The 24,548-nt window shown below is 48.4% G+C and overlaps 1 protein-coding gene across 2 annotated transcripts in view; it reads right to left on the reverse strand.

Moving 5' to 3' along the window:
• The window catches only part of AFAP1 (actin filament associated protein 1), a 131,096-nt gene that overhangs the window by 32,347 nt on the left and 74,201 nt on the right, over positions 1-24,548 (reverse strand). For both annotated transcript variants that reach the window (XM_023206852.1, XM_026455652.1), the window contains 3 exons: positions 21,780-21,929; positions 12,087-12,298; positions 6,785-6,930 (listed from right to left, as the gene is read on the reverse strand). In XM_023206852.1, coding sequence (XP_023062620.1) covers positions 6,785-6,930; positions 12,087-12,298; positions 21,780-21,929 — 508 coding nt within the window. The remainder of the gene's footprint in view (positions 1-6,784; positions 6,931-12,086; positions 12,299-21,779; positions 21,930-24,548) is intronic.

Below are 24,548 nucleotides of genomic sequence, written 5' to 3' on the forward strand. Positions count from 1 at the left end.
GTCTTTAATGAGTTCTGACTTTATTCCCAAGGCTATGTCAGAGGTCACAGGGGCAAAGAAGAAATACTAGACGGAATCCCGGTGGAAATGAGAAGATGCTTTGGAGGGACTGTCCTATAAAATTAGGATGGCACATAATTTGCAGAACTGCAGCACAGAACGCCAATAACCAATGCTAGGTACACACAGCAAAGCCTGCAAATAACAGGTGTTCAGAAATACCAAGCGTTTTGATTATCATCCATCTCTCACAGTGGCCAGCTCCTCTCACAGCCTGTGTTCATAATAATGCTTTATTGGAACATATGCCTCTTTCACAAGTGTGTTACTTCCAAGAGGACAACATGGCCTGCAAAGCTGAAAGTTACTGTCTGATCTTTCTTGGAAAAAGTTCATGGATCCCTGTTCTATAAGCTTTCTGGGACACTCATTCAACAAGTATTTATGGAGTTCTTAGCACTCAATCAGCACCACTGCCACCCCACACATCTTCACCTCTTCCCTGAAATTTCCTCAACTTCCGAGAGCCACTGACACCGGCCTGAGAAATCCTTTAGAAGGTGTGCTATTGTGGCATATTAAATATATATTTTGGTCTTTGTCCCAAGTTCCTGGTCAAGGCTCCTAAAACTCTCGGAATTTCCTACATGAAGAGCAGGATGAGGGTTGGTTGCCAGGGAAATCAACCCTGTGATTAGGGCTGGAACTTTCCATAACAACCCAAAAGGATGCGGTTCCCGGAGCTTCTGGGCTGTGTGCATGCGGCGGTGCTGGGAGCGTGGTGTGCCCAGCGAGGGCACGGGAGCGCTGTGCCCCACATGCCTTGCCTGGCACACCTCTTCCCTCACTGCTTCTGAGCTGGGTCCTTTTATAGTAAAGCGGTAATCCAGTAAGCAAGCTCCTCCTATGTTCTGTGAGAGTTCTAGCAATGACCGAACTGGAGGGGAGGGGTCGTGGGAACCTCCAACTCACATCCCATTGGTCAGACGCACAGGTGACATCCTGGACCTGTGACTGGCATCTGAAGTGGAGTCAGCTTTGTGGACTGGGCCCTTCACTGGGAGGGCCTGACGCTGCCTCCTGGAAGACCACTGAGGGTTGAGTTCATGTATGAGGACACCCAGCTGGTGCCCACAGAAACCTAGAGAAGTGCTTGGCGTGGGAAAGACCTGCCCATCTAGTGGCCAGCGGTGAGGCCAACAGTGTGGAGCCTGTGGTGAGGGAATGGCTCACTCCCCTTTAAGGAGGGCAGGCTAGGCCACGCCAGCCTCCGCCCAACACCCCCAGGGGCTTCTGAAGTCGCAAGGTGCTGCCCAGGGCCGCGGGGCTCCAAGGGACTGGGTTCCTGCTCTGTCACTGCAGAGTGACTTCCTGCGCTCCGTCAGTATCCTGAGTGCCCTGGCACTCCCCTGGCTCTTTCAGCTTCCCCAGCCCCTCTGCCTGCCAAACTCCTAACACCCCTCGCACCTGGGTCTCCGCGTGGGTGCTGCCCCCCAGGAGGCGGCCCGCCCCGCAGCCCCTCAGCGGCCTCTCCCTCCCCTCCGGGCCCAGGACCACTGTCCTGCATCCGCGTCCTGCCTGCTCTCCCCTCTGGAGGGTTGGCCTCAGGAGCGCGGGGACCACGCGGGCACACGCAGGTGCAGGTGCAGGTGCCTAGAGGCTCGGCCGGCTTCCGAAGCCACGGGTCAGGACTAACAATGTAAATCCCAGGGAAGGGACGACCCCGACAGCATTTCCTACTAGTAGGGGTATTTCATAGGATCCTGGGCTTCTGTGATCACCAGATGAAGAAAAGACAGGGTAAGTGAAAACTGGGGAGAGAAACACAGGGGCAAGTGAAGCCTGCCTCTTTGATAAGAAGTCCGGCAGCATAGCCCGCCGCGGAACCGGCTCCGCACAGAGCGCGCGTGTGCCCCCTGCTGGGGAGGGACGCCATGCGCGCCTTGCTGCCTGGACACATTCTTCAATTATAATTCAAAAACTTTTTCCTTTGCTTATAAAAAATTAATATAAGTATACTAAACTTAAAATACATACAGGTATATGTAGGAAAATGAGATGAAGAAGAAGAAAACATACCAGAAGGAAAGGCACAGCAAACTTGAACATTTAAGAGTTTCGCAGTAATAGATTTTGATTTTTAAAAATACATATTTAAGGTTTTCTAATTAAATGCCTCATTGGAGGGCTTTTGGGGAGACAGCGCTATGTATACTCTTTGTCAGTGAGAGGCAGTAAATGGAGGAATGAATAAAGCCCGGCCACGGGGACCAGCCCCTCCCCTATGCCCTGGGTCATACTGCCTTGAGTCTTTCTCCTTCCAACGGCAGGCACGTCTCTCATGGGCTTGCATCTTCGGTTTCGAGCGTGTGCCCTGCACTCGCCCTGCTGCAGCTGGGACAAAGGACGGGGTCAGAACAGAGGCCCTGGTGGCTCCACTCTGGCTTCTGTGCTGGGAAGAGTCACTGCAGGATGCCTCTGACGGGCTCACCTGTCAGGACCTGGGAGCACGGGGATTACGGGTCACAGGCACACAGGATGTCCTAGGTGGAGGAGGCCTCAGCCAGGAGCTCGTCACAGAGAGGGTCCTGGCCCGGTGAGGACAACTCTGCCCGGCCCCCAAGAGGGCAGGGCCTGGGGACCCGACTAAACACGAGGCCTCAGTCTTCCGCTTGGTGTCTCTCCACAATAGGATTTGCAGCCAAAGATAGAAGTGGAAATGAAGTAAGAGGCCACATGCCACTTGTTACACCAAAACCAGGAGACAGTCTTGGGGAGCTATTTCACAAGAATCTCCCGGGACTCAGAGGAAAGGGTGGCCAAGAGGACTGCCTCCCATCCGTGCATCTCCCCACGCTCCGCTCCCCACACCAGTCCCTGCTTTCCATCCTCTTCATCCTCACCACCCCATCCGTGCATCTCCCCACGCTCCGCACCAACCCCTGCTTTCCATCCTCTTCATCCTCACCACTGCTTCCTGAGGGGCTCCCAGCTGAGTGTGACTTGAAGAGAGTTTCAGGAAAACTCGAGTATTTTCCTGTGTTATATAATCTATGTATCTCATTGTAAATAAGTTTTCAGGAAAATACGTTTTCATTGTTTACCATTACTATGGGATACTAAATATCCCATTTTTCTTGGGAGAATCTCCATTATTATCTTACACTTTCCTCTTTTCAAAATATATTACTGCCGTCTTCCTCAGTCACACACAATGCACAAAGAATTCTCCTAAGAACCTTGAAAAGATTCATTAACTGGCTGCCAGTTTATATAAAAGCAAAACATTTAATCTTAGAATATTCATCACACTGGCAAGCAACCATATTTTGAACACTGCTTCCTTGTCACATCTCATCTCTCTTACGTGTTACAGGAATGTTTGGCTAGAAAACTCGAAAATAAGCTTTGTTGCTAACTGACACCACCTATAAAGACTTTAATGAGGTAGAAAAGATGCCTGCAGCCATAAATTCATTACACGCATATTTTTAATAAATATTTTTAGTATTATAATCTACATTCCTTTCTCAAAAATGTGACCTTGCCACATTTGGTTTAGATTAATACTCTCGTCATTTATAGAGTAAAAGCCAAGTTGTATTCTAGGGCAACTATTTGAATTCAGGGTTTCTCTTAAATGTGGTTATCGGTTTGCTGATTGTACTTGCAATTACATGTGGCCGTAGGATAGGTTTTTATGGAAATTTAGTATCTTCCAAATAAATATAGTGAACATCCATAACCACTTTTATGTCAGTCTAGTTGTGCAGATTTTGCAAAACTAGATTTAAGGATATTATATCTCTTTAAAAAAACTGTAAATGTGATTTACTGAATAGTACTTAACAAAGAGAATCATTATAATTTACCTACATTTTGCTGATTAGAAAGAATATAATTAAACAATAACGAGTATAAATAGAACGGTAAGTACTAGACTACATCTATCCCGATTTCCACACAAAAGGACAGTGGTGAGACCAGTCCGCACTGTAGAAACCCTCCAGTGTTACTGGGATTTCATGGACAATCTGTGCAAGACTAATTCCACTTGTCAAGGCTATTGACCTTAGCTGGGTGTATGTAACATGTGGTTTGAGTCCTAAAATGGGCCAAGTTATCTTCACTTTGAGAACTATTTCTTAGCCCCAGAATGTCCTAGCTAAGCATTAAATGAACATCCATTCACCACTGAAGACACAAAGGAAGACTGCTCCAATTCCCCATAGAGAGCATGTGTGTGGAAAAACTAGATGGTGGTGTTCACATTAAACAGGCACGACACAATGCACAGGGCATCTGAGCCCATCTTCTCCATACTTGAAAGGTCGCGTCATCTCAGCACCAGCGGGTCCGCCAGCAGCTGTCTCTATGTTTCTCCTCACTTGCTGATGATGGAATTCATGACCAGCTTTGTTTTCATTCGCTCCCTCACCCCAGTCCCCACTCTCTAAGGAGGAGAGAAACATATGCAGCCATCAAGGGGTCAAAGACGCCGGAGCTGCAAGTTTCAGAGATTAAGTTGCCCATCCTCTCTATGTTCTACAGAAGGCAGCAGAGGTACTAACAGGTAATGAATGGCTTGTCCAAATTGTTCTAATTAGTAAATACCAAAGCAGGACCCAAGCCAAGATGCCCTACCTACTACCTGCTGTATTTGAAATGAAAACCTGAGAAAAGTGTTCATTGTTATTCACTTAAAAGTGGCACCGTAGGCCATGCCTGTAATCCTAGCACTCTGGGAGGCCAAGGTGGGAAGATCACTTGAGCCCAGGAGTCTAGGAGTTTGAGATCAGCCCGGGCAACATAACAAGACCCCGTCTCTACCAAAAAAAAAAAAAAAAAAGAAAAAAAAATTAGCCAGGCATGATGGTACATGCCTGTAGTCCCAACTGCTTGGGAGGCCGAGATGGGAGGATCCCTTGAGCCCAGGAGGTCGAGGCTGCAATGAGTCATAATTGTGCCACTGCACTCCAGCCTGGGCAACTGAGCAAGACCCTTAATCAAAAAAAAACCACCACCACCACCACCAACAACAACAACAACAACAAAACCCCAATAACAAAAAAATAAGTGGCACTGTTCACACGTTTGTAAACCTAGTTAGTGTCCAGCTTAACAGAAGGTAGCTGGATTCTCACACCTGCTTCTGCATTCAATCTGTAACCAAATGCACTTTTGGTTGAAGTATGTGAAGAAAATCCAGCCTCAAACAGATGTAAGCTGGACAAATGGGGCACATTTTAATTGCTTTTTCCGAGTTGTAGCTGCGCTTCTTTAGTACTACACCAAAACGTGGCAAGTGGTGGCCTCTCACCGCCAACTGCAATGGAGTTCGAAAGCAGATCAATCGATCACATTAAAATCCAGTCGTTTATCTTGCACTAGGAATAGATCTTTTCCCAAGCATGACTTCCGCAGATCTTCCAAACATTGACACCCTTCATTATACGACATCAAAAAAACTGCTCACTGACATGACTACAGATCTCAGCAGGAGTCTGTGGGTGCTGAGAAGCTGGCAAGCTCACCATGGCAGATGCAAATTTTCCAGAATTCTAATTTCTAAGGAAAGCTTAAATGTATCGTAAGCAACAAGTACTGCCAACTGTTTGCCTAGAGATGATGGGTGTAGCTAGCTCATTTTCAAGGAAACATCTGCAAATGCCTATGTGTGAATAACCACAGTTTGTCTGTTGCTTTTTCAAGTAAAAATGAAAAAAAAACTTAAGGCAGCTAGTTCTCTGAGCACCTCACTTGTCTGAGCTGTTCCTCAACAGGACCACTGTCATTGTACACGCCTGCGTGCTCTCCGTGGCCTCTCATCACGCCACGTGCAACAGGAAAAGCACACGGGCTTCAGAGACTTCAGGCAAATACCTACCGTCTGATCCTTTATAGAAAAAGTCATCATTTTTACTGCTTCCTCAAGGACATCTTCAGTGAAACCAGTATTTTCTTTTACTATCGCAAATGGTAAAATTCTTTGACTATTTACACTGGCAGTGATAATGATTATTAATACAGAGAAGGACGACTGTTGGTGCGACGCTGCCAGCCAATGGTCACTAATGCAGATGTCCAAACGGTGGGAGATGGAAACAATGTCTTATGAAAATAATTTAACCCCGCAGACTGCCAGAAAGGGTCTGGAATATCCCCAGGGGTTCTCTGGACCATACCAAGAACTGCTGCTATAAATATTTCTGCCATTATTATGTTAAAGAAATGTTCACAGTTCAAAAGGATGTTTTTATACATGATTGCAGCTTTTTTTAAAAAATCACAATTTAAATTTACAAAGTACTTGATGGATAGCTTTGAAAACTCAGTCCTCATTACAGCAATATGTAGAATCATTTCTGCTTTGTAGAACAGTTCATCTAATACAGGGGTCAGCAAACTATGGGCCAAATCCAGGCCACTGCCTGTTTTCACAAATAAAGTTTTATTAGAACACAGACACACCCATCATTTACGTACGGTGTCTGGCTACAAAGGGAGCTGAGTAGTTATTAACAGGAATCGTCTGGCCCACAAAACCAAAAATATTTACTATCTAGTCCTTTATGCAAGTTTGCCACACGCCACTCGAATAGAAAACCCAGTGGGTTGACATGACAAAAACATTGCTGCAAAATTTGGATTAAGATAATGCAAAAGGGAAAGCTTTTAGTTTTTCTTCTGAGACTATATCCTCACACAAAAACTAAGTGAAACTAAGTTAGCAAAAAGACAATGATTGAACTGTGGTGCCATTTCACACGGCAGCGGGTCTTACCAGAAGGTTTGTTTGGCTGTCTGAATGACACTGGCAGACATCTCCACATCGATGTAGTCGTAGTGCAGGGCCCCCGGGTCTGTGGATGACCCCGTCTCTGCGAGTAAAATCCCAATCCACCTGCCCATGTCCTCAGAGGAAGATGCCTGTGGAAGTGGGAAAAAAGGTAGGTTGTATTTAACTAAAGATTTTTACATTTTCGTAAATGTGTCCAATAAGGAGACCACATAATAGGAAAGGCGATGGAACGTGATGTCCCTAAGAAGCAACGAGAAGGAAGACGCAGCCACTGGCTGAGCGATGGGATTAACGTCACGTTCACAGCAGGTCTTAACTTAGGAAGCGACATCCCAATTATACCAAAGGTGAATGAAACTCTGAGGTCCTAAAATGCCTTCCAATTATTATGGGGCAAGGCACGAGGGTGTAAGACAGGAAAATTAATGGGATTAATTACATTCCAGCTGAAGGAACTTGCTGAGGAACCTCTGGCGACACCGCCTGACCATGAGAAGGAGCACGTCCCAGCTGCTGCTGCCTGACTTGGAAGGCGCGACCAAGTGCTAGGCCCTTACTGGTCTCAAATTTTTTTATACCAGGAGCCCGGGGTGAGCCTCCCTACATGGGCCTGAAATGGTCATTTAGTTTCTTGATTAGATGATATAAAAAACTAATTTTCTTTGATATCAATTGTGTTTCCGTGGGGGAATGATGCTCTGTAATCACCGGGCTGCTTTGGACACACCACTTTTTAAGATGTCTGATATCTCCTCCATTTGGTCTGCTTAATTTGCAAGTCTGAAGTATGTCTTTAAGATTATGTTTGTTCAATTTTTAAGTCATCCTTTTTTTTTTTTTTCCCTCTGAGACATGGTCTCGCTCTGTCACCCAGGCTGGAGTGTACTGGTGTGATCATAGCTCACTGCAGCCTCCAACTCCTGGGCTCAAGCAATCCTCCTGCCCAAGCCTCCCAAGCAGCTGGGACTACAGGTGCGCACCACCAAGCCCAGCTAATTTTTTTTATTTTTTATTTGTAGAGACAGGATCTTGCTATCTTGCCCAGGCTAGTCTCGAATTCTCGGGCTCAAGCAATTCTCCTACCTCAGCCTCCCAAAGTGCTAGGATTACAGGTGCGAGCCACCATGCCCAGTTTTAAGCCATTGTTTTAAAGTGATTTAGAAAATCAGTTACATTTTTAATGGTATTTGAAATCTTTAAAAATTTTGATTAATCAAATATGTAAATAATGGTTAAAGTTTAGGAGAAATTAAGCTATCAAATTTATAAGTTAACTGAATGTTGAAGAAAACAAATTCATTGCTTATAAAAATTACTAATTTAAATAAAGATCTTCTAAGTTGAGCTTAAAGAAAATTGGGTTTTACAATTATAACCTTGGCAAGTTTAACACCAATCAAAATATAAGTAATTGTAAATATTCCACGCCATGTAGAAAGGCCTTTCTTTTTTTTTTTTGAGGCGGAGTCTCACTCTGTCGCCCAGACTGGAGTGCAGTGGCCGGATCTCAGCTCACTGCAAGCTCCGCCTCCTGGGTTTACGCCATTCTCCTGCCTCAGCCTCCCGAGTAGCTGGGACTACAGGCGCCCGCCACCTCGCCCGGCTAGTTTTTGTATTTTTAGTAGAGACGGGGTTTCACCGTGTTAGCCAGGATGGTCTCGATCTCCTGACCTCGTGATTCGCCCGTCTCGGCCTCCCAAAGTGCTGGGATTACAGGCTTGAGCCACCGCGCCCGGCCAGAAAGGCCTTTCTAAAGGAAGGGATGTTAACAAAGAAGCAGCTATTTTTTTATGTTGAGAAATTGGCTAGTGATATTTTCCGTATTACAAATCATTACTAACCATACACAATGAGGCCATGAGGACAAAGGGAAGGAATTCCCAGTAAGTACCTTACAGAGAGTAAAAACAGAATCAGTGTTTGCCAAATCAAAATGAATTGATTTGAATACCTGGATTAAAAAAAAAAATCACAAATGTGTTCTCTTCACAGGTCTTATGTCCTTTCTAAAACAAAATCTATATTGAGAATATATCCATGATTAGTCTGTTCCTATGTCACCATAACCATTGCATCAAAGCATTTTAAAAATGTTTTCATACAATTAATATCTAAGATGTCACTGATATTTTACATTAGAGTTTACCAATTGCTTTCTTCATAGTTCATTGTATGAAATTTCCTCATAGGCTTTTAAAAACTAATACTGTGGTGTTGGAGGTATTAGTTCTCACATCTTTTAATACATAGATAGGTATAGACAAAGAGACGTGTGTGGGTGCGTGTATGTATATATGCATGTACATGTATACATACACTTGTTAAGTATCTGTCGCATGTATAACATATAAACGTGTGAATGTGTGTGCATGTATCCACACCCACATCCACACATCTGTTTCTAGCATTCGTCTACTGAAAAGACCCAGGAGCTCTGGCCCACCAGCAGAAGTGAGCACATCTGGCCCCCAGATCCTGGCTTCTCAATTCTCTGCCATTCTGCACTAAAAGGAACAGCATGCTTTGGAGGAATGGCTGACACCAGGTCTGGAGCAGGGAAAAGTACAGGATGAGCCTGGGGCATCTCCCTTGTGCCATAAAGTAAGCAAAGTGTTCCGAGCATGATGGACTGTAATCTCTTTATTACAGGGACATGGCAAAGGACAAACAGCTCTGAGGGCCTCCTGCGGACCAGAGCTGTGATCGTTTGATCAAAATGAGTCACGATATTGAAGGATATAATCACTGATTAAAAATCTATGGGCTGCACTGGGCGCAGTAGCTCACGCCTGTAATCCCAGCACTTTAGGAGTCTGAGGTGGGAGGACCCCGAGGTCAGGAGATCGAGACCATCCTGGCTAACACAGTGAAACCCCGTCTCTACTAAAAATACAAAAAAAATTAGCCGGGCGTGGTGGCGGGCGCCTGTAGTCCCAGCTACTTGGGAGGCTGAGGCAGGAGAACGGCGTGAACCCGGGAGGCAGAGCTTGCAGTGAGCCGAGATCGCGCCACTGCACTCCAGCCTGGGCGACAGAGCAAGACTCTGTCTCAAAAAAAAAAAAAAAAAAAATCCTACATAAAGACATACAGACATATAGAGAGAGAAAGGGGCGGTGGGGAGAGTGCACACACAGGGCTGTGCAAGAAACAGCACAGCAAGCACAGGGCACATTGGTCTTTGACGGATAAGGATGAAGGGTGTACAGGCATCCTTTGTGCTATCCTTGCAACTTTTCGGTAACTCTGAAGTGATCTCAGAACAAAAGTTAAAATAAAAGATTCTTGGAAAAAGTGTAGATTGCAACTCCTCTACTGACTGGCTCATGGCATTTCGCCACTGATGAGGACAGGCTTCCTGCTTACGTTGGAAGGCTGTAGATGTTTTATGTGTCACTTCTAAGTGAAATCACTTTTCAGCTGTAAAAATCGTGGTCGTACATGAAGAGATACTGGGTAAACTTCCAATTCTTGCTGTCGTGTCATTCAGGAAACTGAGTCTGCTTTCTTCAGCTCTCTCAAGGAATAAGCACCTTCCTCAGTGGTCCAAGCATTGGTGACGGTATGAAATGCTACCGCTTTCTCTCCAGGACTTGGCGCACACAGCTACTGTGCCCCTAGCAATGGCGGGGCAGGTGACTTCTTCACCAAACAGCTCCTAACTTCCACCCAACCCCACCCCACCCTGAGCTTCTCTGTCTCGGCACTCAGCCCAGCGTCCCCCTCTTCGTTCCTGCGTCTAACCCGTGCCAATTCATGCCTCCTTTTCCTGGCAACCCTTCTCAGATCTGCTGCCAGAGCTCTCATGGGAGACCCGCATTGTTACATCAAGAGTACAGTTTCTTCATTTAAGTTTTCAGCTTTTTTCCACTGCCATCCACCCTACAGTTTTCAGCCCATATAAATGTTTACAAAGTACACTGAGTCTAGCTCAGCATTCATGTTTTACGATGGGTAAAGAAGCCAAGAGAGAACAAAAGCTTTGGCCGTGGTCAGGGTCTGCACAGAGCTGAGAATGCAACCCAGCTGTCTCAAGCCCATCTGAGCCCAGCCCTCTCCGTTAGATCACACTGTTGCAAAACCAGCCACGGGGGCAGCAGTGCGTGCTTCTGACCTTCCCTTACCTCCGGAGCCCTGCGGGAAAAAGATGGTGTTCATGTATTTTTCATCCCCACCAAAAAAAGCAGCCTCTGTGAAAATAGCCCCTGCAATGAACTCCTATGTGTGAAATTCAAGATCTTCAGAAAGATTGCCTGACTGGGCAGTCAAGGTTTAGGCGGCAGCCCCTGGCACTCCCTCCTCTGCCGATGAGCGTCACTGCGCAGGCATTTACAGCAGCCTCCACACCAGGTGAGTTTCTGCCACACACCAGCCACCCACCACACCTCACATGAACTGGTTTCTGTCGATTCTGCAGCATGAGGCGCATTGACATGGACGCGACCATCTGACGTGTGAATGCACGGATCTATCTCTCTGTGTGTGTGCATCTTTGCATCTTGGTCATAATAACAATAAGTGGGGGAAAAGACTCAGAAATAAAGGGAAAAATGACAGGAAAAAAAGGTCTAAAACAGGGCAGAAAACATCGGCAGAACGTTTTCTATGATGAAAAACTAAAAACTTTCAATAATGAAAGTTTTGAGTATGTAGCTATAAGTTTTAACTGTCTTTTCTGCTTTCATGAATAAGAAATTCTAGTGAAGCAGCCAAACGAATAACAAAGCATGCACCAAGCCCAGGGCTCCGAAACAGCAAAGGTGCTCTTTCGGTTTCTGGGTCATGTGGCTCACAGGCCACCATCTACAAGGCATTCGGATGGCCCCAAAAAGTCTTCCATCTGTAAAGAAGTAAGAACATTGCAAAGGAAACATTTACCACCATTTCAAAGAGCTCATATGGCGGAAAGAGCTTTCTTGGAAATTTTAAAACAAGTTATTTTCCAGGTGCTTTAGAGAAGCGATGTACTCTGTGGGATTGTGGATGCAATTTCTCTGCAAACAGGCATAAAGAGGAACTCAGACAACGAGGCAAGGCAATCCGATGAGTGCAAATGGGGAGAAAGTGGTGCTGGGATCCCGGCATTGTCGTATCTCAGAAAAAAAACTGAGGCAAGAAGCAAAGCAAAGACTCCCAGACTGGGCAGTGAGAGAAAAGGGGCTGGGCCGAAAAGAGCTGCAGTCAGCAAGATGGGAGGAATTTTGACAGAGGAGTCAGCGTTCAGCTTTTGGAAGGAGAATCACCGCGTGTGTCCCTCTGTGGAGTGCACCCCTGGGAAATACCCTACCTCCAATACTGCAACCTCCTGGCCGTTGCGCAGCAGCCGGAACGTCAGAGGATGTTTAGAATCCAAACCCGGGATCACCTCGCAGCCACGGAGGGGAATAGACACAATATGGGTCTTCAGGTCGGTCCTGTCCTTGTGGAAAATGAGCTTGTTATCTTTCACTCGGCACCAGCGCTCCCGCCAGCGGCTGTTGGAGAGCACGTTCAGATAACCTGTGGGGAGACAAGCCACACGTCAGCCGCCTCGGACAAGACCAGGCACGGTGAAGCCATCTAGAGTCGCACTGAGGAGGCCCAGGGATGGGAGTGTGGATAAAACAAGTCCCTCACACGATCGATCAAGCTTTAAATGCAAATTCACATAAACTAGGAGAGCTACAGCATCACAAGTTTTGGGGGCTTTTCATTGCACCAGTAGACTGTATCGGGAAGTCCCTAATTTAACACGTGCGAAGAACCAGTTACCGGACGTCTAGTGTTGATGTGGGACTATGGAATTCACCTAGAGCACATGAGAAGTGAACAAGCCATCGGGTTGCGGATGGCCAGGATGGGGGCACAACAGCTGCCTTCAAACTGGAAAAGGATTTCATTTATTTTGAGGAGCTGCGAATGATACAAGTAGGGTAAGAGTCACAGGTAGGCAGATTTTTGGCTTAACGTGAAGAAACAAAAACTATCTAAAAATGAAAACTTTCCAAGAAATAGGAGGCCCTGGGAGGCACTAAGATCCCCAGCGCTGGAAGCAGCCTACCGATGGCAGAGGCCCTGGGGGCAGGTTCCCACCTGAGGCTGAGGACACACCTGCCGCCTTTCTGCTCCTGAAACTGCAAAGCAACTGGTGAAGCTGCCCGGAGGAAATCTAAACTCTAAAGTCTGAATGTACATGAAAGTTTGTAATCCGTGTCTCTGCTACGGCACAACATCTTCAGTATACCACAGAGACAGGAGCGGCAGAATGACAGGAAAAATTATCATCCTCATTTAAAAAAAAAAAAAACCTTCTCAAATACAGGAAATGGACAATTTTCACTTGTTGCAAACATAAAATGGATTCTTCTAGAAATAACAAGGCACGAAAAAATAGATACATGGCTGTATCTTCCGACCACACCATATTGCTAGTAAATCACTGCTCCCTTTAAGATTGAGAAAGCTAGTTAAATAGCATATAAAATGTTGACAGTGGGAGAAAAGAAAGTACCAGACTCCCAGCTGAAGTTCAGCTACTCCTTTAGTTCACACATGCACACACACACACACCCCTGCCTCAAAAACGTTAAGAAACAAAACAAGATACATCCTTTCCAATTCTGATTTTTTAGATTCCTTTTCCATCCAACAGTAGTCCCAGCTACTTGTGAGGCCAGGGTAGAAAAATCACCTGAGATTAGGAGTTCAAGATCAGCCTGGGCAACACAGTAAGACCCTGTCGCTAAAAAAAGAAAAAAGAAAAAAGAAAAAAAAATCAATTAAAATGCCTTTCCAAAAGGGTTTTGGAGGATGTTTCTTACTGCTTTTATGTTCTCAGTCTTACACACCTTATTAGCAATGGATAAATGCTATAAAGACAAAAAAAAAAAGGGAGAGAGGTATGTTCAGGACCCAGAATGATGCTTTATAACTTATAAATATTGGTTCAGTGGCTTACTAGGTACACACTTATAAAGTCTAAATTTTCATTGGCTGAATGTGACGTCATTCTACCAACATGCACTGAAGAGAAATGCACACTGCTTCTTCTGGAACTAAAACTTTCATCTGGGCTGTGTGGGCTGCTGTCCTTAGGGAGTGACAGAGAAAGGAGGAGCCAGGCTGAGGCTCCAAGGCCTGTGCCGTGGCCGCCCTCTTGTGTTCAGAGAGCAAACTACACTCGATCCAAGCTCCTTGTATTTCAGACACTTAGGAGGGCTGCAGGGAGGTGAAGAGGCTCTAGAATCAAAGTAGGAGGAAAGTCTCAGAGGCTTTACTTCTCGAAGGAGGACGTTAGCTCCCAGACAATGTGAAGTATCTTGTCCAAGACCACACAGCAAAGCCAGACCCGAACCTCTGTTGGGAGTCAAAGACGGCAGATAAAGATCTATTAATATGCATAGAACCGGAGGCCTTATATCACTGTTTTTGCTCTGTAAAATGCTATTTGTAAACGACACAGTTCCAATACATTTATTCTTTTTTTTTTTTGAGACGGAGTCTTGCTCTGTTGCCCAGGCTGGAGTGCAGTGGTGCCATCTCAGCTCACTGCAAGCTCCGCCTCCCAGGTTCGCGCCCTTCTCCTGCCTCCGCCTCCTGAGTAGCTGGGACTACACTACAGGCACCCGCCACCACGCCCGGCTAGTTTTTTGTATTTTTAGTAGAGACGGTGTTTCACCGTATTAGCCAGGATGGTCTCGATCTCCTGACTTTGTGATCCGCCCACCTCGGCCTCCCAAAGTGCTGGGATTACAGGCCAATACATTCATTCTTTAAAAAGAAAAAAGAAACCTCTACTTAAAAAGAGGTCAGCTATCATATCTGAGCATCCAAGTACCAGCGCTGGGAACCACGTGCTCACCATGGCTCTGGTACCATCTAGAGTAACCACTCATGCTGAAAGCCAACATTCTTACATTTTTAGACTTTCACACAATACAACCAACTGTATCAATCCTAAGTATGTTTTGAGCATGAGTTGACAAACGTAAAGGTGTATCTAAAAGGAAAAGGAAGGCAAGGACTCCCCTCAAATCACTTCACATACTGAGGTGCATTAAGATAACATGCCCCAAAACGGTTTCTGAAAAGCAGTAAGCTACAGGGCAAGGAAAACAGCCCGTGCTCTGGAGCGGTCAGGGCCCAGGCACCCCTTCACGGGGCCGGAGAAGGAGTGGAAGAAACTGAGAATTGAAATGCCGGTGACCTCAATGACAGAGACTGTACAGTGCAAAGGGGCAGCAATTCCCAACCACAGGGGACCCAGTCCCCAAGAGGGCATGGACTCTGCAGTGGGGCAGCAATTCCCAGCCACAGGGGACCCGGCCCCAATCCCCAGCCACAGGGGACCCGGCCCCGATCCCCCGCCACAGGGGACCCGGCCCCGATCCCCCGCCACAGGGGGCCCGACCCCGATCCCCAGCCACATGGGGCCCGGCCCCAATCCCCAGCCTGGCCCGATCCCCAGCCACAGGGCGCCCGGCCCTGAACCCCAGCCCGGTCCTGATCCCCAGCCACAGGGGGCCCGGCCCCAATCCCCAGCCTGGCCCCAATCCCCAGCCACAGGGCGCCAGGCCCCGATCCCCAGCCCGGCCCCGATCCCCAGCCACAGGGCACCTGGTCCTGAAGAGGAACATGGACTCTCATGGTGTCTCCTTCCCTGACAGAATCTGGCCCAAAGCCGCCAGATACTATGAATGTCTTGACATTCCAGCCATAAAAGGGATGATTATATTGGACAGATCACATTTTATTTAGAACATGACTTTATATGAAATTATCATAATGCCCCAAAATTTCCCCCCCCCAAAAAAATCCCCTAGGATAACAGACCGGTTCACAGCAACAGGTGCTCCACCGTCACCTGTCTGTGTTCAGCGACTGCCCCTAGCCCGTCCAGCCCCCTGCCCCCATTTCTCAAAATGGGGAGGCCCAAAGTTCCTACTTTCTGGGTAGGGAACACGAAGAGGCCACACAGGAAATGGCAGACAACCTCATCTAAGGAGTCTAAGGTCAGGGGGTCCTCTGGACCCCCCAATATTAGCCTGGCTGATGAAATCAGTGCTGCCTAGGACCCCGTCATCTCCAGGAATATTTACGCTGGAGTGACATCCACCACCAGGTGGTGCTAGAGTGCAGCCAGGACGGGGCCGACTTGGCTCCTGCAGCAAGAACTGCAGGCGGGAGCTTCAAGGCTCACCCAGGGCGTCTTAAGATTTAACTACTAACAAGGAAGGTCCAGATAGAAGTCATTTTATTTTTGAATCCCACTTACCATATTATGGTAGGGTGTTTCTGAATTTCAAAAATTTGTGAGTTTAATGTTTTCAGCTGATTTCTGCTCCAAATTCAAAGGAAAGAGCGCAGTTTCTTGCAACACTGTGGCAAGAGTGCATGAGGAGATTTCACTAAAAATATAAAACTAACTTTACAGCCTGAAGATTAAACAAACAATAAATACAGATGGAGGGGAACAGATATAAACCCTCCCGGTCAGCTGTTCCGGATATGGGGCATTGCGGGTCTCAGTGCCAGGTGGCTCTCAAATTCCGGCAGCTGCAGAAGAGCAGGCAGGCAAAGCCTTTCAGAAGTGTGGCCAAGTTTCCATTTATTTATTCTCTTTAGGAAGGGAAATGATAGTGCCTGCCCACCCCAGAGGCTACTGTGCTTTGGTTACATGTGGACAAAACGCTCAACACTTTTGAGAGACGTTTTATCCCAATGTAACTGTTCGTTGTATCTTAGCAAGTATTTGTTTTTGATCAGCTAGGAGGAGATGGGCCTGCAAGAGGGGCATCAAGAAGCAGCTTTTGCAGAAACCAAACGTCAGGAAACTGCTGGCAGCTGATCACGGGCCTGCCGAAGCCAGAGCCTCCTTCCTGCTCTTCGCAGTGTGTCCTCTACAAGGCCAGGGGCAGAGGAGCTGGTATACCAACAGCCTGTCATGGTGGCTCTTGGACTAAGAATGCCTTCCAGCCCTTTCATCAGACTTCATCTGATTTCTTTTTTTGAGGTGGGGCCTTGCTATGTTGCTGAGGCTGGTCTTAAACTCCTGGCATCAAGCGATCCTCTCACCTCGGCCTCCCGAGTAGTGGGGATTCCAGCTGCATGCTACAGTGCCTGGCTTCGTCTAGTCTTCGTGGAGGTGGATTACGATACCAACTGAGACCTATCTACCTTTCCTGAATGTCTACTGAAAAAAACCTGCCATTGAAAGAGCTTCATAAGGTCACAGAATATTTCAGCTGAAAGGGACCCTGGGAATGGCTACATAGCCAGGCTCCACAAAGCCTCCGACTTGCACCCTAGGGCCTTTCCTTTCTCTCAGCCTCTCCATTTCTCATGATTCACTCGTCTGACGTCACATTTACTGAGCCTTGGGTAGGTCTGGTGTGTTCAGGTGATGTTTTTAAAAAACATGTCAGATGAACACATGGATAATCACAGCGACCATGTACTGAGCATAAACGATGGGCTCGGCATTGAGGTTAGTGTTTCATATATTTTATCCTCAGTTTTTATGAAAAACAAGGAATTGAAGTATTGAGCGATTTCATAGATGGAGGAGCCTGAGATTCCCAGAGGTGAAGCAATTTGCTTAAAGGAATGCATGCATTCAACAAGTATTTACTGAGCTGGTATCGTCTGCCAAGCTCTGCACGGTGCTGTGGACACAGGCAGTGAGCCAGTCAGCCCCTGTTCTTACGCCAGTCATGTAGAAGGTAGAAGACTGAAGTGGGGACAGCATTGTTAGAGGCCCTGAACTGGCAACAATGGAGGCACTTTTGGTTTTTCTCAACACAGAATGTGATACGATTAGTCTAACGTTTCAAAACTTCCATCTGGTGGCCTGGTGGGGGACGCAGAGTAGAATGAGGTGAGCCAGTCAAAAGATGTCACAGTCCCAGCCACAGGTGGAAACAGGGATGGGGAAGAGAGAGAAAGATGGAAATGCATTTCCTGGTAACCGCTTAATTCATAAAATGACAATAATTCCAGGACTTGTAAGCACAGGAGAAGGACAAATAGATAAATTTTGGGGCCGGGTGCGGTGGCTCACACCTGTAATCCCAGCTCTTTGGGAGGCTGAGGCGGGCGGATCACGAGGTCAGGAGATCGAGACCATCCTGACTAACACGGTGAAACCCCATCTCTACTAAAAATATAAAAAATTAGCCGGGCGTGGTGGCGGGCGCCTGTAGTCCCAGCTACTCGGGAGGCTAAGGCAGGAGAATGGCGTGAACTGGGGAGGTGGAGCTGAACCGGGGAGGTGGAGCGCAGTAAGCTGAGATGGCGCCACTGCACTCCAGCCTGGGTGACAGAGCAAGACTCTGTCTCAAAAAAAAAAAAAAGGTCAGGGGCCTTTGCGTGAGTCTCAGATCACATTACTTACATGGCTGTGTGCTGAGTTGACCCGCCCAATGCTAAATGCGTCACTCAACATCACTCAATAGGCACTGCAGGTTTAGGCGGGCAGACCCAGCCAGCCAGGTTGCAATCCTCGTCATATTAATATGAAAGGCAATTGAGAGACTTTGGCCCAAACCCCCCCAAACCTTTCCAGCCGGCAAGCACCTGCAGAGGGCCTTCCTTCCCCTGCCTCCACAAGCAAGGCCCTCACAGCAGCTCTGTCCTGCATTTTGGGGCACGGCTGACCCAGCTGCACTGTGTGGAGGGGCTGGGATTTGAACTCTGCTTTCAGTGGCTCCCGGGAGCTCTGCCCTGTGGGCTCAGCAGCACTGCACTTCCGGCCAGTCCAGCTCGGCCCTTCGCTCCCTGGAGCAGAGAGCAGCAGCTGCAGAGACTCAGCTTGGCAGGCTCGGTCTCTCGGGCCTTTGTCCAGCTCCTTTTTTCTGCCTGAAACTTTGCAGCTGTACTAAAATAACTGAAAATGGTCACTGTTGCCCCTTTATTTTTGTAAAAGCTCCTCCCCTCTCCCCTTTCCCCTGCAAAGAACTGGATGACAGCTTTAAAATCTTGTGGACAGAGGATGTTCTGTTAATAATGAGGCAAAAGTCGTCCACTAAGCAGTTTGATAGGAATCCATGTGTCTCACGAGATGCTGTGGATCCAGTATTCCTGCTGCTCCCTGAGTGACCAACTGGGCTTCCAAGAAAGTGCCCAAGAGGAGGGTTTACCACAGCGTCTAATCGCAGCTATTTATCAGGAGCCACGGGAGGGTTCAGATCTTTGGGGCAAGGGATAGGGGAAGGCCTGTGGGACAGGGAACCAGCAGAGTTGGGTCAGAGGCTGTCTCTGCTCCCAGCGCACTGTGTGGCTCCGAGCAAGCCACACCAGCTCTCTGAGCTTCAGTGCTCTCCTCTGTAAATGCAGGGGTTTGGGCCAAAGTCTCGCAATTGCTTTTCATGTTAATGTTTAATTGTTGTTCAAGGAAGAATTTCTATTTCCTCCACTGACCTAGAGCATTAAAAAAAAAAAAAATAGTAGTTCCCTTCTCGTTGGCTAATTCCCGCTTTCTATTTTTAATCCCTAACTCCTGTACTTAATCCCTAATTCCGCTGTTTTTAATCCCTAACTCCTGTATTTAATCCCTAATTCCCACTTTCTGTTTTTAATCGCTGACTCTCAAGAGCTGATGTGAGGCAGTCCCACCTTGCATGCGCTCCAAGAAAGGCAGAGGTCAGTGCGGCCCGGCACTGGGGCACCAACACATTCCCTCTCCCCATTCCGTGCTACAGCTGTTTCCTGTGACAGCATTTCAGCAGGGTGGCTGCCCTTTCAGCTCTCGCCTTCTTTAGGGAGGGAAGGGAGGGTAGTGGAAAAACATCAGTACCAACTGGCCTGCTTCTGTGACTCAACTGCCATTTGACCAAGTTCAGGGAGCTTGGAATACACCAGGCTCCTCGGTCACGGGTTCCCTTATGGTGATGGCCTTCCCTCCTAACTCAACCCCACAGGCAGCTGTTTCACCAGGTCCCCTCCGCAAGACTCCTTCAAGCACATGAGGCCTTCACTGCTGTCTGCCCAGACAACTTCGTTGTGTCCCCCAGAAATCAGTATCATGAACTTCCTGGATCACACTGTGAAAGCTGCTGAGGAGTGGAGACTTTGCCCATCTTTCCTTCAAGACAGTTCATGCTGTAGCGCCTCTCATCTGCCCCTGCAATCCATCCCTCCTCCCGACCACCATGGCCCACCCTCTGTATTACCCTCGTGGCATGAGCTCACAACGCTGGGACGTGAGATCTGTTGAATACATTTATCTTTGTGTATATAGCCCCATTTAGGCGCTGTGGGGCAGGAACTGAACGAGGCATCTTTTGGCATCTCAAAATAAAACCCAACACGTTGGACATAACGGGTGCTCACTAAGGGGTGGGGGTGACTAGAACGACTATTCAAATAGAAGGAATGATGGGCTCACACTGCGGGGAGCTGAGTAAGCCGCAACAGTACACAGGGAAAACGACAGCACCTTCCTGATTCTTCAAAAACGGAGCTCAGGCCGGGCGCGGTGGCTCAAGCCTGTAATCCCAGCACTTTGGGAGGCCGAGACGGGTGGATCACGAGGTCAGGAGATGGAGACCATCCTGGCTAACACGGTGAAACCCCGTCTCTACTAAAAAATACAAAAAACTAGCCGGGCATGGTGGCGGGCACCTGTAGTCCCAGCTACTCGTGAGGCTGAGGCAGGAGAATGGCGTGAACCCGGGAGGCGGAGCTTGCAGTGAGCTGAGATCCGGCCACTGCACTCCAGCCTGGGCGTCAGAGCCAGACTCTGTCTCAAAAAGTAAAAATAAAAATAAAAATAAATAAATAAATAAATAAAAACGTAGCTCATCAAGTTTACCTCCTAGGAAGAGCTGCACGGTTCTTCCGAACCTGATAGTCTAGAAAGCATTCTGGATGGCAACTCTCACCCACGTCTTCATGGAGACCACCCCACAATGCTGGATCCCCCGGCCCACTGAGGTCCCTATGATCCTCTCATGGCCTCTTGGGTTCTCCCTCCTATCGCCGACCAGAGCCAGTTATTACATACATGTTTCCGTGATAACCGGTCTTGTACTTATCTTTTGCTATCAGACTGGAAGCCATGGGGGGCCAGGGCTGTTGTGGTCACCAAAAGGCAGCTGCTCAAATCTTACTTATTGGATGAAAGACTGACTGGGGAGATGGTCAGTGTGTTCGACTGGATTTGAAACTTCGGTTTGAGATCATGTAATTGGTATAGTTTGGATATTTCTCCCCTCCAAATCTCATGTTGAAATGGGATCCCCAGTGTGGGGGGCCGGCCTGGTGGGAGGTGCTTGGGCCATGGCAGCGGATCCTGCATGAATGAATGGTTTGCTGCCTTCCCTGTAGTAATGAGGGAGTTCTCAAACCAGTAGTTCCTGCGAGATCTGATGGTTTAAAGGACCCTGGCACCTGCTCCTCTCTCTCCTGCCATGTGACACACTAGCATCGCCTCTGCCCTTGCCATGACTAAAGGCTTCCTGAGGCCTCATCGCAAGCTGTGCAGACGCTAGCACCATACTTGCACAGCCTGCAGAACCATGAGCCCCAGAGAACCCTCTCTCTTTATAAATTACCCAGCCTCAGGCATTCCTTTGGCAGCAACAGGAAAGTGACTAACACAGTGACGTCATAAGGAAGCTTAGTTTTATCACTTTGCCCAAGGGAAAGGACTGGCCTTAGTTCTGTAAAGGTTTTCCCATCATCCTTTGTTTACCAGCAGCCCCTGCGTATGTCGTCCTTTAAGAACACTTCCAGGGGATTTGGGGGACCTTCAGAGGATCAAAGGGAAAAATCTGTTTTCCTTGAAAGAACCTTAGAGATCATCTCAAACGCCTACACAGTCTTGTATGAATAAGAGGTAAAAATGCAAACACTGAATACATTGAAATGTGAATGATTTCAAGTCCAATGCAAAAGAGCTCATAGTAATGAGCCTTGGATGAACTGGGTACCGACACCACTGCAGAAGAAAATGAAACTCGCTCGGGTGCACACTGCTGGTCTCTGGGAAGCGCAGTCTTACCACACGTGGGAACGTCTTCCTCAGCCGAGGAGGTCTGCTCGTCTGTGGATGGCTTTTTCTTTCCCAGACTGATGATCTTGGTGATTTTTTTCCCAGTGACTTTTGACACAGTGCCCTTAGCCTCGGATTTGGAACTTTTCTTCCTCTTCACTGTCAAGAATAACAACAGCAAAAAAGCATGTTTTAATTGTAGATATTAATTGAAAAAATAAAACATAAATCACAACCCATTTCTTCTTTCCCTGGGCATTTTTTTTCTTGTTTTAAAGACAGGGTCTCACTCTGTCCCCCGGCTGGAGTGCTGTGTTGTCATCACAGCTCATTGCGGCCTTCAGCTCCTGGGCACAACTGATCCTCCCATCTTGGCCTCCGGAGTAGCTGGGACCACAGGTGAGTGCCACTATGCCTGGTTAATTTTTGTACTTTTTGTAGAAATGGGGTTTCGCCATGTTACCCAGGCTGGTCTCAAACTCCCGGGCTCAAGTGATCCACCCACCTTGGCCTCCCCAAGTGCTGGGATTATAGGTGTGAGCCACTGCGCTTAGCCCTTCCCTTGACTTGTACTTAACGAGCACTTGCCATGTGCTGGCTGTCGGTCTAGATGCTAAGATTCCAGCAGAACACAGGGCTGCTGGTAGGAAGCTTGTAACAAAGACCACATGGAGATCTAGAATAGGGTTATGTGGAAGAGCAGCTGGGCGGGCAGAGAAAGCCTGTCCAGGGGTTGACTTAAATTAATAACTAGCCATGCACATCTCAGAGAGAAGAACTGTCTAGGCAAGAAAAATATCATTGACGCAAAAGCTGTCAGTCTGAAAGCAGCCCCAAGTGTCTGAGGAACAGAAGGCAGCTAGTGCAGCTCCGGCCTGGCTGGCAAGGGGAGGCCCAGGAAGGGAAGGGGAATTGGCTCTTCAGGAGCCCCTCGTCCATCTGTGAGACACTCACTCGGCTCGGCACTGTCCAGAGCTCTCAGACCAGGGGCCTGCCTTCCAGCCCCTCATGTTCGGCTTAGCCAGGACGGTGTTAAATTGGAGTTAATTGCTGATACATAAAACTCATACACATTCTGCATAAAATTGATGCCTGGCTTCCTTTGAAAGATGGAAAGATCTAGCAACTCTGGACTTGTATGTGGGCAAGCAACAGCAGCAGGACCACAGAAGCAGTCTCCACACAGATGGGCCAGCAAGTGACAACATGGGGCGGTTCGCATCACTCCCCACCGTCTCCCACCACGCAGGTCCAGGGTCAGCTGCCAGCTGGCATCCTTTGTCTGCCCATCCCATCACTGGCACCTCTCTCCACTGCCGAGGGCTCTGTCCGTGACCTCCAACAGAATCACAGGGGCAGGGATCAGACGTGCATATGAGACAGCACCAGAACCGAGTGACAAGACTCTTTGGCCAGAGAGCGACCCTCGGAGAAAGTGAGCTGTCTGCCCGTCTCATCTGAGGGCCATTATGTGCACGGCACTGGAGCTGAGGGGACAGAGAGACCCTCAGTGTCACGGGCAAAACCCCACCGCCCAGACCCCTTCCCCTTCATCTCCAACCTGAATCCCTCAACCTGCTGTCTGCAACCCTTTGGGGATCACAAACCCTTTCAGAAGGTGATGAGAGTCAAGGACTCCTTCCCATCCTCCTACCCCAGAGACAAACGAACCCGCACACACCCTGCGGGAGAACTGCAGAGGAAGAGCGGCCAGGGACACAAGACGACACCCCTCGGCCTAACGCCTAAACCCTTCCTCTAAAAACGCACACACTCACACAGGCAGTGCCCTCATCCGTCCCAATCTCCGTCTGTCTGCTGGGGAACGAGCAGTGGTCCTCCTTCCACCTCCACCCCGCTGCCCCCACCACAGGCAAACACCTGAGGGCGGCAGAACACACCCCTGGTGTCTCCAGCCCCGGGCCTTGCCCTCCCACGCTCCAGCCTCCCGCTGAGGTCCTGGTCCTACAGCGTTAGTGTCCTTCTAAGAACAGGCTGCACGGGCGCAGAAGAAAGGCTGTGTGAAGGCCATGGGAGGGGAGCCGACTTTGAGAAGACAGCCCTCACCAGGCACCAACCCTGGCGACACTTGGGTCTTGGACGTGCAGCCTCCAGGACCATCTGAATGCATGTTGTTTCAGCCACCCAGTCTGTGGTATTCTGTTATGGCAGCTCAAACTGACTAACGACACAGTCCCAGCATTTCTGTGTTATTTTACACAAATCAGACTTAGGCCTCATGTGATATTAGAAACAAAGAACCCAGGAATGCCACCCCCACCCCTCCTTCCCTCTCCCAGCGCGTACACACCCTGTTTTAAAACAAAGCGCCGAGACTCGCTTTCGATCCCCGAGTCTGAGGACGCAGCTCCTCCCAGCTACCATCAGACAGGGAGCGTGCGGCTGGGACAGCTGTTACCACTTCAGTGTCACTTCAACCAAACCAAGAGCCACAGCAACAGTGGACGGCCCCTCCCAGCTGTTTCTGAAGACCCAGAAGACAAGGTTTCACCACAGCCCCATTCCCGTGAGCTTCACAAAGAATAACCTGCTGCCAGGACAGCCCGAGTGCCCGGGGCACCCTGAGCAAGGCTGGTGGAGCAAGAGGCATCCCCGCCAGACAATGCGGCCCCCCTGACAATGCGCCCCCCCACAATGTGGTGCCCCCACAATGCACCCCCCCCACAATGTGGCCCCCTAGACAATGCGGCCCCCACAGACAATGCAGCTCCCCCAACAATGCGCCACCCCCGCCCCAATGCGGCCCCCCCGACAACG

The sequence above is a fragment of the Piliocolobus tephrosceles genome, chromosome 3 (genome assembly GCF_002776525.5).
Source record: "Piliocolobus tephrosceles isolate RC106 chromosome 3, ASM277652v3, whole genome shotgun sequence".
NCBI lineage: Eukaryota > Metazoa > Chordata > Mammalia > Primates > Cercopithecidae > Piliocolobus > Piliocolobus tephrosceles.